The 14,887-nt window shown below is 47.7% G+C and overlaps 6 protein-coding genes across 6 annotated transcripts; 3 read left to right on the top strand and 3 right to left on the bottom strand.

Moving 5' to 3' along the window:
- Positions 1-912: 912 nt before the first annotated feature.
- Positions 913-1,723, top strand: FPOAC1_006533 (uncharacterized protein; the record flags this gene model as incomplete). Its single annotated transcript, XM_044851011.1, has 2 exons — positions 913-1,133; positions 1,201-1,723. 2 exons carry the CDS (start codon positions 913-915, stop codon positions 1,721-1,723), a joined length of 744 nt encoding a protein of 247 aa, XP_044709723.1.
- A 476-nt stretch (positions 1,724-2,199) lies between these two features.
- Positions 2,200-2,481, bottom strand: FPOAC1_006532 (uncharacterized protein; the record flags this gene model as incomplete). Its single annotated transcript, XM_044851010.1, has 1 exon — positions 2,200-2,481. The coding sequence occupies one exon, from the start codon at positions 2,479-2,481 to the stop codon at positions 2,200-2,202; it is 282 nt and encodes a 93-aa protein (XP_044709722.1).
- A 1,103-nt stretch (positions 2,482-3,584) lies between these two features.
- On the bottom strand, positions 3,585-4,508 carry FPOAC1_006531 (uncharacterized protein; the record flags this gene model as incomplete). Its single annotated transcript, XM_044851009.1, has 3 exons — positions 3,585-4,225; positions 4,302-4,375; positions 4,429-4,508. 3 exons carry the CDS (start codon positions 4,506-4,508, stop codon positions 3,585-3,587), a joined length of 795 nt encoding a protein of 264 aa, XP_044709721.1.
- Positions 4,509-5,130: 622 nt separating this feature from the next.
- Positions 5,131-5,760, bottom strand: FPOAC1_006530 (uncharacterized protein; the record flags this gene model as incomplete). Its single annotated transcript, XM_044851008.1, has 1 exon — positions 5,131-5,760. One exon carries the CDS (start codon positions 5,758-5,760, stop codon positions 5,131-5,133), a length of 630 nt encoding a protein of 209 aa, XP_044709720.1.
- Positions 5,761-6,815: 1,055 nt separating this feature from the next.
- On the top strand, positions 6,816-8,450 carry FPOAC1_006529 (uncharacterized protein; the record flags this gene model as incomplete). The annotated part of the gene is made up of 2 exons (XM_044851007.1): positions 6,816-7,450; positions 7,505-8,450. 2 exons carry the CDS (start codon positions 6,816-6,818, stop codon positions 8,448-8,450), a joined length of 1,581 nt encoding a protein of 526 aa, XP_044709719.1.
- Positions 8,451-11,546: 3,096 nt separating this feature from the next.
- FPOAC1_006528 (uncharacterized protein) lies at positions 11,547-13,239 on the top strand (the record flags this gene model as incomplete). The annotated part of the gene is made up of 2 exons (XM_044851006.1): positions 11,547-11,715; positions 11,771-13,239. 2 exons carry the CDS (start codon positions 11,547-11,549, stop codon positions 13,237-13,239), a joined length of 1,638 nt encoding a protein of 545 aa, XP_044709718.1.
- Positions 13,240-14,887: the final 1,648 nt, after the last annotated feature.

The following is a 14,887-nucleotide window of genomic DNA, read 5'->3' as shown; positions in this document are numbered from 1 at the left end:
TAATACTGTAGCGACGCAAGTAAACAGATTTCGGATCGGAAAACAACAGAAGTCTATCTAAGACCTGGATGCTGATGCTGATGATGGTAGATGTTTGAATGTGGCACGGAACGCGGCGGTTCGACCTAGCTCAAGTGGGGCCTGACATCACCATAGGAGGTAGATCTTGATTGATCTGAGGAAATGGCCAATCAAAATAATGAGACGCATAACACAACTACCAATATCGACATCCAGGCAGTACTTTGCAGAGTTAGTAGACGATACAGTCATGAAATAAATATATTTTTTCTCTGTCTCTGAATGGATGCACCTCAGGCTATTGTTCGATGATGTTTAATCACCTACGACATCGTAGAACAGCTGGAATGGGACGCTGCAAGGGTTTTGCTTTACAGCTGGCATATCAGTCAAAGAACTCTCTCGTCAAGGAGGAGAGAATTAATGACAAAAGAGTGTAGTGGTCAAAATGCAATCCCGTTTTTGACAGTTTTCAGGTACAGTAGTGCTGTCTACTAGTGCAGCAACGATGATAATTGAGTTCACGAAATGGTATCATGGCGTATTCGACCCCAGCCTCATAAGAAGGAACTTTTTGCAACGAAACACTTCCGTGATTCATGAGGCTCCCTCTGCTGCCTAGATAGGAATGAGTATTGTATCTGATCCTTGTGTTCAGACTAGAATAATTTCCTACATGCTGATGCAACTTGTTGGTGCGGTAGTATGAGCAAGTTTCTACCCGGGCTATGGAGTGGGTTGTTTACGTAGGTATGGCCCATCCAGTGATTCTTAAGCAAAACATAAGGCACCATGTTACCTAGAATCCTTTCAAAGTTATACATAAAGGGCCTTTTCCCATGATCTAGTATCTGCCAGCGAGGAGTAGTGCAGCAGCAACTACCAGGCAAGATGACTCCATCAACACAGACACCATTCGCTTTGATCCTTGCAGAGATGGTAGTCTCCATCACTACTGTGATTCTGTTTGGTCTTGAATACCCAGCGGATTTTAGATCGAGACTTTGGGAGAACGGTGGTGAGTTGGGATACAATTCGAACCCAAACCAACGCATCTATTTCTATGCCAACCACCTCGAGCCCCCAGAGGTACCTTTTATTTGGAGCCAAAGGTATAATTTATTACTTTTAATTTGGGGAATAATATTAGAAACATGCTGACGCTGACTCAACATCTAGTTTGGCCGCCTCGAATCTGGCCATCGCCATGCTTGGTTTGGTCGTCTTTGTCGCCCGCACCATCATGTCCCGCGTTCGTTACCTTCCCCACCACATAAACATCATCTACGACATGATACTCTTAAGTCTTTGGGCTACAAGCCTTGCAGGACAAACATCGGGCGACTTCTCCGACCCCAAACACCCGAGTCCACATCCATGGTACCTCACGAGAGGGTGCTCTGTCAGTTGGGACAGAACCAGAGGATATTGTCAAACAGCTCAGGCGGGTTTTGCGATATCTGCCATGGCTGGCATTTTATATGGCGCGAGATTGATAAGGGAGATTGTCCTGGTAGCATACGCAAGAGGACAGCAGCATCGGTCTAAAGAGTTTATCTTGAATCCTTATGATGTAGAGTCAACGGAGAGCTTATACACGGACGGGGAGTGGGTATCATCGGAACAAAAGGCAAGTAGAAACAGCTTGGTCTTAAGCCCTGTCTTAGCATTCTTTCCATCCGATTCAGAAAGCCGTTGGTAGACACGAATGTTGGAAAGTTTACTAGAAGCATAAATTTTTGGCAACGAAACATATACTACCAGTTACCATGGGCTCAAAGTCATAGCTTAGTATATGCTGGGTCTTTCTAGTAGAACTCTCTAGATCTTGTGCCTAAATTCACGACGGTTGTCGACATTGCATCGTTCAAGCAGATTCACAGCACAGTCATGTTACCTGGAAGGGCTACAAAGTTATGATCAGACTGCAATTTGTGTCTTCATTTAATTCTGACTATACTCCATAAAGATACGGTCAAGAAGTAACGAGTGGATCCATTGCTGATCAATCTTCCCCGAATCGTCAGACCCTCAGGACATTCAGCTTCCCCATGTCCCATTTCATCCATCAGGGTTCCTCAAAATCATTGAAGAAATAGCTTATTTGTGCTTGATTGGTATTCGTTAGCTCCCGATCCCATTGCGACATGCGCCAGCCCGAGGCTAAACAGGGAATACTTACAGGGCAGCCGGCGCAGGTGCAGCTAGAGCCGCAGCCGCAAGAGCCAGAAGAAGCACATCCACAGCCAGACATGATGATGGTTGTTTTTGGAAAGGGTAGTGGTTGTTGAAGGTTGGTTTTGTTTGTGTTGGAGTTGAGAAAGATGTGGAAGAGGGAGAGAAAGAAAACAGTGGGCAGACGAGAGGGGAGCTATCTTTTAAAATACCTCCTAGAGGAGTAAAGACAGGGCCAAGATTCACTGACAGGCGACGAGTGGCAGCAGCAGCCGACTGCAGCATACGGGCGGGTCACAATTCAGCTTCCTTCATGATTAACACCAGCGTGACTTTCCCTTTAGCGGCCACAAGCGGCTTCTCAATGGTTCAATCCATGAGGCTTGACCATTCTAATCGGCACCCTTTACCAACAGAGGAGAGATACCCGGTACGCTTTTCTAGAGGCGAAAGGGGCGCCGAATGACGTGGGGAGTCAGACTTGTTGTAGCTGATGATTGGTGCAGTCTTTGGTTCCTTTGCTTGTCGCTTGTGTCGGAAGATTGATGGAATAAGATACGCCGAGATCCATCGACTGCGGATCGGGAGGGGAAATACTCTAACTTCAGAAAGCCGTGGATTAATGATAGTATCACCAGATTTGGTCTATCTCATTCTTTTAGTTGGGTATCTTGCTTTTCTTTCTATCAATCTTATACTTTATATCAACACAAAGCTCAGAGGCACAGTCAGGTCCCTGGAACCCGTGGAGGTCGGCGGGGTAGATTTTTGGAGGGGTAACTTGTCCGCCTGTCTCAGGTCTCAATGTGACGTCGAATTGTTTGATGTTCGCCTCAGTTACACAATCCAAGATATTACTATATCACTATCCTGCGCATTCTTGCTCATCAGGATTTGATCCTGGTCATCATCAGAGTCATGAAAAAGAACCGACATCATATATATGCTCAATTCGGAGCCACCAATTCACAGCCGACTATGTGACAGTTGATCAAATCATGATTAAATAGTTCTCTCTTACCGGTCAGCAATATCTGCTTACAGATGCCAATTTGAATCTGAATCAAGAGATAACCTGTTTTGCGATGTCAATATACTGTAGTTATGTGACAACAAAAACGGTGTCATAAGGCTGCCTTGCTACGACGTTAGCATCTTTATCTTTTGTCCAAAGCGAAAAAAGAGACTGAATTGTCTATAAAATTAATTACATATGCAAACCCTCCTTCGACGCCGTTTTAAATTCTATAGACTGATGTACAGAAAACGCTAAAGGGCCATCTAGATGGCCAAGCCCAAGCGAACGGGGCAGAGATCTGCCAAAATGAGCCGAACAAGTGTCGTACGGAAATACACAATACATGCCACATGCCTTGGGATATACTCAATCATTCCTTCTTCTCTCTGTCCACTTCCTCTCGCACCTCTCTCAAAACGTTCATGAACTGGCTCGCTCCAACAGCCGTCAGAATATGCCACCATCCATGGAGCTCGAGAAGGAAAGCCCAAGGAAGTCCAATTTTCTGGCGATATGCTCTCAACTGGTGGCAAAACTCAAGATCGATGTTCCAAATGAGGTATCCAAAGAGGCAAGTGAATGTAGCAGTCCATACTCGTACAGCCCACTTACGAACTTTGTCTTCGGAAAAGGCAGGCTTGGCCCAGTAGAACAAGTATCTGACACGCACGCCGATGAGGATAAGCGAAACCCAGAAGGCAATAACCTGGTAAATGATCTTTGCTGACATGACGTAGAAGATCGAAAATGAGATGAAGAATACTGCCAGGGTGATTGAGATGTACTGAATGTTCTTGGGGGGCTGTCGCAAGATGAGCAGAGCTCGAAGCATGGACCAGGACAGCAACATCATGGACAGCTCGTCAACAAACTCGAGCGTCTGGCGAAGCGTCGCGTGGAATAGGAAGGATCCGATGCCGAGAACCGTGAGGGAAAAGGACATAAAGTCCCAGTTTGGAGCAAACAGTCCACGGCTACGCGAGCCATACATGGATCGCAGAGCCAAGTATACTAAGTTGCAGCCCCAATGGTCAGCTTCCAATGGACCAAGACACCGGGATTTGGAGCGACGTCACACATGACTTACCATAGGTAACGTTTGTCAACGCATTGATAAATTCTGCAAGATAGAACGTGATGGCATAGTCTTCTTCACAAAAACTATTTCGCAAAGTTAGCTTGGCATCGCCTGCACTGGTGAGGTGACGTCTCACTTGGCTCTGCTTGTTGGGGGACTCCAAGCGCCACTCAGCGAATGAGGGTCGTCGTCAAAACGAAGGTTATGGTGACCCATGTTGTACGCCTGTATAGAATGATTCCAAAAATGCTGTTATTTCTTCTCGCGACGTTTTTGATTTCCCAGGGTGAAGTGGAATGCTTCACAGAAACAGGAGGCCAGCGACGTTGGCTCAGGGATCCAATCACGTGTCAATATGCTTTCCTTAGGTGTTTTCTGTCGTGACCTGGCACTGCAAGGCAAAACAAGCTCGGATTCTACGAAGAAAGAAATTGAGATGATTTAAATTCACCTTCTATAGGTTCTGTCATAAAGACCCAATTATTCATCGATAGCTATCGTGTTGTTCTTTTCCGTAGTGAAATTCGCTCTTGAGGCTGAGTGCCGAGAAATGAGCCCAAACCATGGGCATAGACCGCCTCGGCTCCTTGCACCTCTCATGATTTTCCCTCTCCCTCATGATTTCCTCCAAAAATTGGTTCATACTTGCGTGTTTCCAGGTCGAGGCTTTGCCTCAACTCCAACGCATTGTAGGGGCGATGACAAAAAAACTGTCTATCCGTTAGTCCTGCACCATACAGCCAAAACTCTTGACTTACCTGGGTCGAAACGTCCGTCTTTGTAGCTTACAAAGCTCTCATCGTCGTCGATTGGTCTTGGCCACTCCAACGTCCGACACCTAGATAGGCCGCGGGAGATGACCACCGAAGGAGTACCAGACTTCGCGATAGGCGCTATGCGTCACCCGATAGATCAAGTTGGCGGCATCAAACTCTTCCACTTCTTTGTCGATTATATTGCGCTCATGAGCCACAAACAATCGTGTTTGGACGTAAATAGTTGTTGCAAATGTGTCATCCCTTCGTGTGTTGGAACCGACAAGAGGCGCCAGCCAATCGAGGAAACCAGTGATCTTTTCGCCAATGTCGGGAATGTGCATGACCTGAACGAGCCCGACGACATGACGATGGAGACGAGGAGATTGCCTCACATCAGTTCGGTGGTACGTCCACCGCTTATACAGTCCAGGTGGTCCTTTCCACATGGCAGGCTCGCAGAATTCATAGGTGTACCATGTTCCGTCACCAAAATCGCGATGCCAGTAAATTCCCCAGTCGAAGTCGGCTGCACCGAGGACATATCGCACAGTTCCCTCGGCTTCTTGTTTCTCGCAAATTTTGATAACGCCATTCATCTCGTAGTCGTACTTGCGAGCCACGACTTGAGGTGGTTCAGGCGGGTTTTCGGGAACCGAGACCGTGATGTACAGTGTGTAAGGCTGTAGCTTTTGAGTCGGGAAGCCCATCATCGTGGTCATCTTGAGGCTTTGCTGCGTTTCCAGAGTGAAATTGCGGTTTGCTGAAGCGAGATCTGAGTATGCTTCGTTTGAGTGGGTGGGAAGTAGGCAAACATAGGTATCTCGTGCAAGAGCGTCGAGACTTTAGCTTGCACTAAAACAATAACCAGGCGCATATCTGTCACAAAGGCTGCGAGCTGCTCATGGCAGTGAATAACATTATGGAGTTACTCATCTCGAATGTGCCTACCTAGTAGGTATTGTAAATATAATGTGGCATTTGACAAGCGCAGACTCATATACCGCGGATTTAATAGGGCAGAATCAATCATGCCCACTGCCTGAAGCTCATTTGTGCTATGAGTCCTGTGGTCTGATCAACTGCCAGCTGTTGGCGCTTGACTGTCGAGAACAAGAGACGGAATTGTCAAATCAATACCTACATGCTATCTAGGTATCTTAGGGCGGACTTGGGTTGTTTATCAAGGCAAGTGGCTTTCCGAATTCACGCATTAGTGCTGCCTACTAACTGATGAGCCAGTTCGGGGACTTTACAGCCGCACCTATCTCTGCACAAGGAACAATAGTAAAACCCCACAACCGAACCACCCATTCTCGATAAATGTCATATGGTGGTTTGCTAGAAGGCGCCGAACATGCGCTACGAGTTCTGGGGAACTTGAAATGCTGTGCGCCGATAGGTGGGGATATATTCGGGGTTGAATGAGGGGTTGAAGAAATCAAGGTACCTACCAAGTATCTTGATGTTTTACTCGAATTTTGAAGACTTAGTTCCTTTATTAGGGTAATAAAATATATATAAGCTTCAGTTCTTTCATGTCTTTTGCGCTCCAGACTTGAACCATTTTCGTTGTGTACCTACGTCATCCCTGAAGTTATACCGGTTGACCTTCAAGGGACGATAGCGGGGCATTGAAACCTCCACTGCGACGAACGACACTTCTCACGCGATAGTTTGCGACAAATATAAAAGCGCGTGACTCTCACTTCAGAAGACCTAAGTTCAAGCGGCAAGTTATACCTCATACAAGGCATCAGTCTTCAGCATGTCTAGCTCTGTCCCTGTTGCCAACGCCTTGAGCGATATCTATCCTCAGAATGCGCTCGCTGAGCAAGGACCACGATGGGACAACCTTCTCAGCAAGTTTGAGTCCATCTACGGACATGCTGCTTCGTTCGTCGCTCGCTCTCCTGGACGAGTGAACATCATTGGAGAGCACATTGACTACTCTCTGTACTCGGTGCTGCCCATGGCCATTACTGCTGACACCCTCCTCGCTGTCTATGCTACACCTGCCGCCAATGATGCCAAGTCATTCCGCATTCGCATCGCTAATGTGGAGGACGACAAGTTCGAAGCTGCAGACTTTGAGGTTCCCTTTGATGGCGAAGTTCCAATCGACGCGACCAAGCTGGAATGGACCAACTACTTCAAGAGTGGCCTGAGAGGTGTGATGGATTTGCTAAGGAAGAAGTATGGCAAGGATTTTAAGCCATGCAATATGGAACTTCTCATGGACGGTACTGTCCCCGTTGGTGGAGGATTGAGCTCTAGCGCTGCTGTCGTTAGCACAAGCTCTCTCGCTATCATGTTGGCCAATGGCGAGAAGACGGTGGACAAGACTGAGCTGACCGAGCTTGCCATTGTAAATGAGCGTGCTGTGGGAGTCAACTCGGGAGGGTGCGTTATCTCGTCTTTGCATGTAACCAGAATCTCGCTAACACATCTCAACAGCATGGACCAAGCGGCCTCCGTATTCTCTGAGAAGGGCGCGGCTACCTTTGTCTCATTCAACCCGACCCTCAAAGCCCAACCTGTCCACTTCCCTCCCACAAATCCCGAAATCACATTTGTCATTGTGCAATCTTTTGTCACATCAAACAAGCAGGTCACTGGCCCCATCCACTACAACCTGCGCGTAGTCGAGTGTAGCATTGCCGCATCCTACCTTAATGCTGTTCTCAACCCTCCCGGAACACAGCTTCCGGAAGATGCAGGGCCCCTGGGCGTTAGTCTCGGAGGTTTCCACGATACTTTCTTTTACCACCTGAACGGCTCAGATTACTCCGCTGCCAAGACACTTACCAAGGAGGAGGAACTGGAAAAGTTGATCGAGATTACCGAAAAGACACTGACACAAGAGGAGGGATATACGAGGGACGAGGTTGCCAAGGTACTGAACGTTACAGTAGAGGATCTCGAGAAGCGCTTCATGTCCAAGCTCCCCGTACGTGCCGAACGCTTCAAGCTCCGCCAGCGTGCCCTACACGTCTTTAGAGAGGCTCACCGAGTTCTTCGTTTCATGAAGCTCCTCGAGAACCCTGTCCACACCGGCGCTTCGGATACGACCAAGTTCAACACAGAACTAGGGTCCCTATTGAACGAGACACAAGCATCGTGCCGCGACCTTTATGAGTGCAGCTCCCCTGAATTGGATGAGATATGTGCCATCTCTCTCCGGGAAGGTTCGTACGGAGCGCGAGTGACTGGTGCGGGATGGGGAGGTTGCAGCGTGCACATGGTGCCAGCGGATAAAGTAGCAGCAGTGACGCGTGCTCTGGAGAAGGAGTATTTTGCCAAGAGGGACCTTACGGAAGATCAGAAGAAGGGGGCTGTGGTGGTGAGTCGACCAGCGACAGGAAGTGCTATCTACTACGTCCAAGACGGTGTGAAGCCTTGAGGATCGATCACCTGAACACACACGTGCATGGGCATCATGGCAATCAATGGTAGATTACGGACACAGCTTCAACAGATCTCAAGCGTTAAAGTTAAAAGTAATGGGGCTTCAGTCGATCATAAGCATGGTCCGGGTCTCAGGGGTAAATTACAAATACGCACTGCATTTGACTCCATCTATCCCACGCAGGGCCCGACCTCATGGTCGGTCCTTGCAGGGAAACATCAACGATGTGACGCGATTCTCAGGCCTTGGATTTCTGCTCAAATTATTACCTAAAAGGAGAACAAGTATCCGACTTGCCGAGATTCTGTTCAAACGTGAGGCTCAATTTATCCTTGTCTTATAAGACGTGGAATAAAAGACGATGTCAGGTTGTAAACTGCCGGGCGGGATGCTAGTGAAATGCCGAGATGAGGATAAACCTCCGGGATGATAATGAAGCAAAACGGTTTCTATCTTTGACCGGAATATTAGAGTTTCTCCGAAAAGGAAGAGTGTGGACGGAATAGGACAAGCTGGGTTTCTATCAGGGGCTGTCATGGGTGGGAGGTTGAAGAATGATGGGGTGGTAGTGGCGTGGAGGTTTAAGCCTTGGAGTTTTGCCAAATGTCAGTAGTAAGCGGAAGAATGGTAGCATGGGTTACAGGCAGGACCTTGAGAAAATCATGTCGACAGGGTCATGCCTCGGATTCGCAAAGCCAACACTGATGCCATGCCATTACGCTCTTTGGGGTCCATTCGGGTCGATCTTTTTCTGGTTTTTGGGGACAAATTGAGTTTGTTCGCAAAGTACACAGACCGCCTGATGCTATGTTGACAAACAGCCACGGAAGCAGACCGAAGCAGATCAAAAGCCCAGACATGCTACTATCTTGGGATGTGTCAACAATTCAAGTCATGCATGGAAAAGGTACTCGGTCTAACCTCTTGAACGGAACGGGGACATCAGCCGAAATGTGCGTGCAGAGTTGATTCCGGGGAAGCGGATGAACCAGGGCTCTGAGCTTGGAGTCGAGAAGAGAGGAAGCATGACGTGGCAAGAGTTTGATAATACCAGGGACATTATAACCAGGTCCCTGGGGATCATTCCCCATTCTCATACCAGCAATCGGGAAAGTCTTTGGGTGTCGAAGCCTCACGTCATATTTTGACGACAAAAGCAAAACAGAAAAAAAGGCGTTTTCAAACCTTGTGTGCAAAAAGTAGATAATGCAGGGGGTAAAGATTGCGCGACCATCAACCATCTAGAATGCATTGTTGTGTTTGTGGCGTTATTTGATAATGGAACTTTGGCAGAAGGCAGGAAGACCAATCTAATGAGGTGTCGTGATTAATTGATGTTCACTGGCTGAACGCCATGTCTATTATTGGCAGCATAGTTCCAAAATCGCTGTTCCTGGGCGACACCAAGGTTTTTGAATGTCAGCAGTGTGCAGTACTATGATACTGATGGCTGAGATAAGATTATAGAGTTCTGTCTGGCATTGAATGTTTGACAGTTAACGATTTGGATTCATTTATAGCCAAACAAAGAGAGTCTTGGCTTTTGGTCCCGAAAGATGCCCAAAACTGGGGCTGCTGCAAAGAGTTTCACCACGTTTCCCCACGGCGATCATATCACGAGATACTTTCACCTAATTGTAAGAGGAACCGTTCGCTGCCGTTACTGTGACACGACCAAGCATCCGGGGCCGCGCGACGCGGATCCGGAGAAGTTCCACAGTGCTCCCCGTCTCCATAATGGAGCATGGACATCAACTTGCGACCTAAAACGTCGGCTCAAGACAATGGTCGGTTCCACGACCGTTGAGACTGAAGCTTGAGCGAACAGGATGTTACTTCGTCCATATCAGTCTGGGGCCCAACCGCGTATAGAGTTGGGCTGAGTTTGGTGATGGGATGCCTGTTTTATAAAATGAAAACGGGGCTGAATAGTGTTCGGGAGTTGGTGGTAAAAAAGTCGATGTGGTTCTTAACGAGACTAGTCGTGTGTGCTCGGCTCATTCTGCATGAAGATTTGGGGTCTCGAACTACTGTCTGTCTGGCTGTCAATCATAGCCAAGATGAAGAAAGACAATGCCGTATTCAAGCATCCCTGGAGTGTTGCGCAACAAAGTTCTGATCCAAAGTGACGACGCACAGGCACAGCCCACATACGCTACTCCACAAAAGTGTTGATGTGATAATACTGAGTGCCGGTATATTGGTTCATACAAAGTTTGACCATGGGTTGCGCTTCTCCTCGTTGCAATTGCCGGGTCTCTTGGTATGGATCAAGGATCCTGCAATGAACATCTCAAGGTTGTTGTTGTTATTGTCGTTGAAATGATCTCCAGGTACCGAAAGTAATTCCACCATCATGGAAGTAATGTCTTGTCAGGGCTTAGTTTGACCTCAAATTGTTGGATTTCATTGGGCCACCAATGAAGTGGCCAAGTCGGGTTTAGATGCAGGCAGTGAGTGACCAATTCCTCCTCCATTCATATGTCTTGATTCCCCTCCAACGATCGACCTTGAAGCGGGTTTTTGCTCATCTCAACTCTTTTATTCCCCTCTCTTTTTCGCTACTACTCAAACTTTCTACTCGCTCTGGCCTGTGCAGACCAGTCCGTGAGAGGCTTCAAGATAATTCTATAAGATATCCCCAGTTCTCCATCTCATATTGTCCAAACCATCTCGTTCGGCTTTGGTCTTGGCTGCCCCCGCTCATATCTTTTCTCTTACCCCAGAGCAACTACATCGCATACCGCTATCTCACCCGCTATCAGTTGATCCCTGCTCCCCAGCTTTTCATTCGCGATTCAACTCCAACGATCTGTCATTCTTTTTGGTCGTTTTAATTCCCTGTCTCACCTGTATACCTACCTATTTGTTCCGATATCTCTTCGCCTCCCACTTCTCGCATCGCTTGGTGTTTTGGGCCTTTACAGAAGCCCTGACCACCTAGAAACCAGGCCCAGTCATCCACTTCCAGGGCTGACCGTAGGTGCTGATTTTGGTGCTCACTGTACTCCGTACTCCACTGCCCATACAATCGGGTCCAGCTCTTCTGTCCAGCCCCAATAACTTAAATCTTCCATCATCACCACAACCATGTCTCCGGACTCGTGGTCCGACGCTGACAGTGTATCGCAACATTCCCACATGTCGCATCCAGATGATTCACTTGATCGGCAGCTGCTGCGTCATTTGATGCAACGCTATGGTCGCGATGGTATTGCTCAATTGATGGACGAGGAGGCTACGTCGCCTGCTGCAAACAGTGAGTAATTATTTCATTTCGCTGGTAGGTCGTCGCTAATATTTGCGCCCTTTAGTCAACGATACAGCATCCGTCATCTCATCCAGTACTTATTCTTCTGTCAAATCTGAGGAAACTCCTAGCATTTTCGATGCCGCAAGCATACGAACTTATTCATCCGATAATTCATCCCTTCGAGGCAGTATCATCTCTAACGTATCGGCCCGTACCGCCAAGTTGCTCGGTCGCAAAGCTGCCCGCCCGTCCATCACACCTCAGGAGGAAACTTCCCCTGCTTCAAATGAATCAACAACACCAGCACCCAAACAAAAAGGTTCATTTACATGTGGTTTTTGTCGGGAAGAGGATATCCAAAAGACGTGTACACGCAAAAATGATTTGAAGAGACATATTGAAGATTTTCACAACACCAATGCTCAATGGTTCTGCCGACAAAAGGGTTGCGACATGGTTTTCGACTGGCAGACGGCATACAAAACTCATCTCAAACAAGCCCACGGTGGCTCCCGTATGTCTCTTGACGAAGCCAAGATCAACCTTTGCCCCCAAACCGTTTTTGCTTGCGGTTTTGAGAACTGTACCCAAGTTTTTGAGGCTCCCAGCGACGACGAGGCCGATACCATGTTCAAAGAGTTTGTAGCTCACGTTGTGAAACACTTTGATGAGGGTTCCAACAGCGGAGAGTGGTCCTATTCGGGACGGTTGCGAAACTTACTTCGACAGTCAGGCCTTGTCCGTGCCTGGCAAGGTTCGTCTTGGGGTGCCGAGGAGCGAAGCCAACTGCAATGGCATCCTCAATCCAGTGGCATTCTTCGAAAGCGCCTGGAAACAAGGCATTTGGGTGATTTGCAACTTCTTGTTCAATATGCTATTGCTCTTGGTACAGAGCCATCATCAATCACAAAGTACCGCGACGACTTTATCAATCCTGTCAAGGATCAATGTCGCCAGGTTATCATGGGGCACAAGTCTCGGGCACCTCCTCTGCCACCTTCTGGCCCGTCTCCCAGCGCAGATCAGTATCAGTTCCGCATTTCCCGAGGAAACACAACCCACAACCCCAATTTGGCAGCATACATGGCTACACAGCGCCGAGCATATCCAGCCAGAGCCGGTCCCGTTCGTTCTGGCCGTTCTGCCCGGCCCCCGCGGCAGGCCATGCCGGCAACTTCGTCGGCCCCTGGCCCGATGCCACACCATTTCCAGTATCCCAACATGATACCCATGTTTGATCCACGACAGCAGCAGCACCAGCAACAACAATTCGCTATGATGCAGCAAGCCAATGGAGGTATCATCGCTGAGGACTTGCGAAGTCTTCGGTCCATGACCAACAGTGTACCAGAACAGGACATTGATATGGATACTGACATGATGGATCATTCGTTCCTGCAGCAACCTAGCTTTTCAGGTGCTTATGAAGCCCAAGGCATCACTACCGCTGCCTCTGATGGTTCATGCCTTGCCCCAACAGATCCCATGAACCAACATTTAACATTTGGCTTTGATACGGCGTATTCATAGGTCATCGTGGCCTAAGAGTAATAATTGCAAACACTCCTTAATATTTTTCTTATCTATATATATATACCTGTCGTTGGACAGAGGACATGGTATGCTACTACCACAGCAGCTATTTCTTTACACTGGATCTTTCATGGACGGGGAGTACTGTAGAGCTTTCAGGAACATGCAGTCATCAAAAGCCTGGGATTAGTTACAAGTGGATTTAGGCAGTAGGAGTTTGGTCTGTTAACATGGCACTTGAGTGCATTCGATTTGATACCCCTAGCTTGAATAAACAAGGAACATTATCCTCAACTGTTGTCCATCTACGTCTCAATCCAAGTCCGGTCTAGCTTAATGTTTATAACTTGGTGACCATCACTGTTTTGTAGATGATGTTAATACAGCCACCATTATCAGCAAGCCTATGCAATTACAATGTTGGCCAATTTGGACTCAGTCATTAGTAACTTGATGCCAAAGCTCCTCTACTTCCCTGATCGACCGGCAAGCCTCGGGCACACGGATGATGGCTCCAAGCTTTTTCAAGGTCTGAGCAGATTCAAGATTAAGATATTACGCCTCCAGACAAAAATAGCCCTGAAACAAGGATAATGCTAAATCGTACGGTAAACGCAGGTTGACGATATAGAGTTTACTAACAGTGACATACTCAGGTTTTGACCGGGAGGTCTAATTGCGTGTTTTTGTACAGTTGGGTGACAAAGTTCATTGCATGGTTCCGTTGGCCCTTGACGCTATCGTGGTAACTTCAACTGCCGAGCGCTGTTATATTCCGTACATGTTATTTGTTTACGATAGAGTTTGTAGACGGTTTCTCCAGGGAATGATGACTAGCCGTTAAAAATTACAGACGCAACTCAACGATGTCGTTCCATGTCGGCACAACGGTGCAGGGTAACTCTACTAAGTTGGATTGAGATTGTGGTAGTGCACATCATCGCTTGTGTAAATGAGGTTGGATAGGGGTCATGGCTAGGTCTGTAGAGCCAGCCAGCCTTACGCTGGGCCTAGATTTGTGTTGATGACGGGGTGATTTACACCCAAGGAATACCCAGTCCAATTATCGCCAGCGTAAAAGTTCGCAGCATCTCGAAATAACGCTTGGCTTATGATTGAAACATCTTGAAAGAACTCGACTATCGTACGATCTGGTAGGGCTAAGAATGGCAGCAAGTGATCAGTGCCCTATTTTGTTAGGGACGAAGAAGCATAGTCCTAACGGCATCTTGGAGCACCAGCCAAAAAACTAACGTAGACTCGGACGCGAAAAATATCGGCGCTGAGCAAAAAGAGGCCTGAGCCCTTCGGAGGCGCAAGGATCACTCCCCACGATACAGTGGTGGAAGCACGGTTGAGATAAGGGGTTTTTTGGGGGCTTGCGGAAGACTGTTCCGATGAACCCAGATTGAGAAAGATGATGGTAACATGCAGAGACGGCAACAATGCATGAATGGGTGGCACAAAAGCACCTCTTGATTTCTTTTTCAGTAACGGCTTGAACGGCCATGTTTGATGGTCATTGTGGCTTGACGTTCGAGAACATGGCGTCGTAGAATGAGAGCGAACGTCAAGTCATCCATCCGAGAACACATCCCTCCCTGACAGGGGATCTATATGAAATGCCCAACTTGGCGATACATAC

This window comes from Fusarium poae, chromosome 2 (assembly GCF_019609905.1).
Source record: "Fusarium poae strain DAOMC 252244 chromosome 2, whole genome shotgun sequence".
Lineage (NCBI taxonomy): Eukaryota > Fungi > Ascomycota > Sordariomycetes > Hypocreales > Nectriaceae > Fusarium > Fusarium poae.
This window is presented reverse-complemented; position numbering and strand designations above follow the sequence as displayed.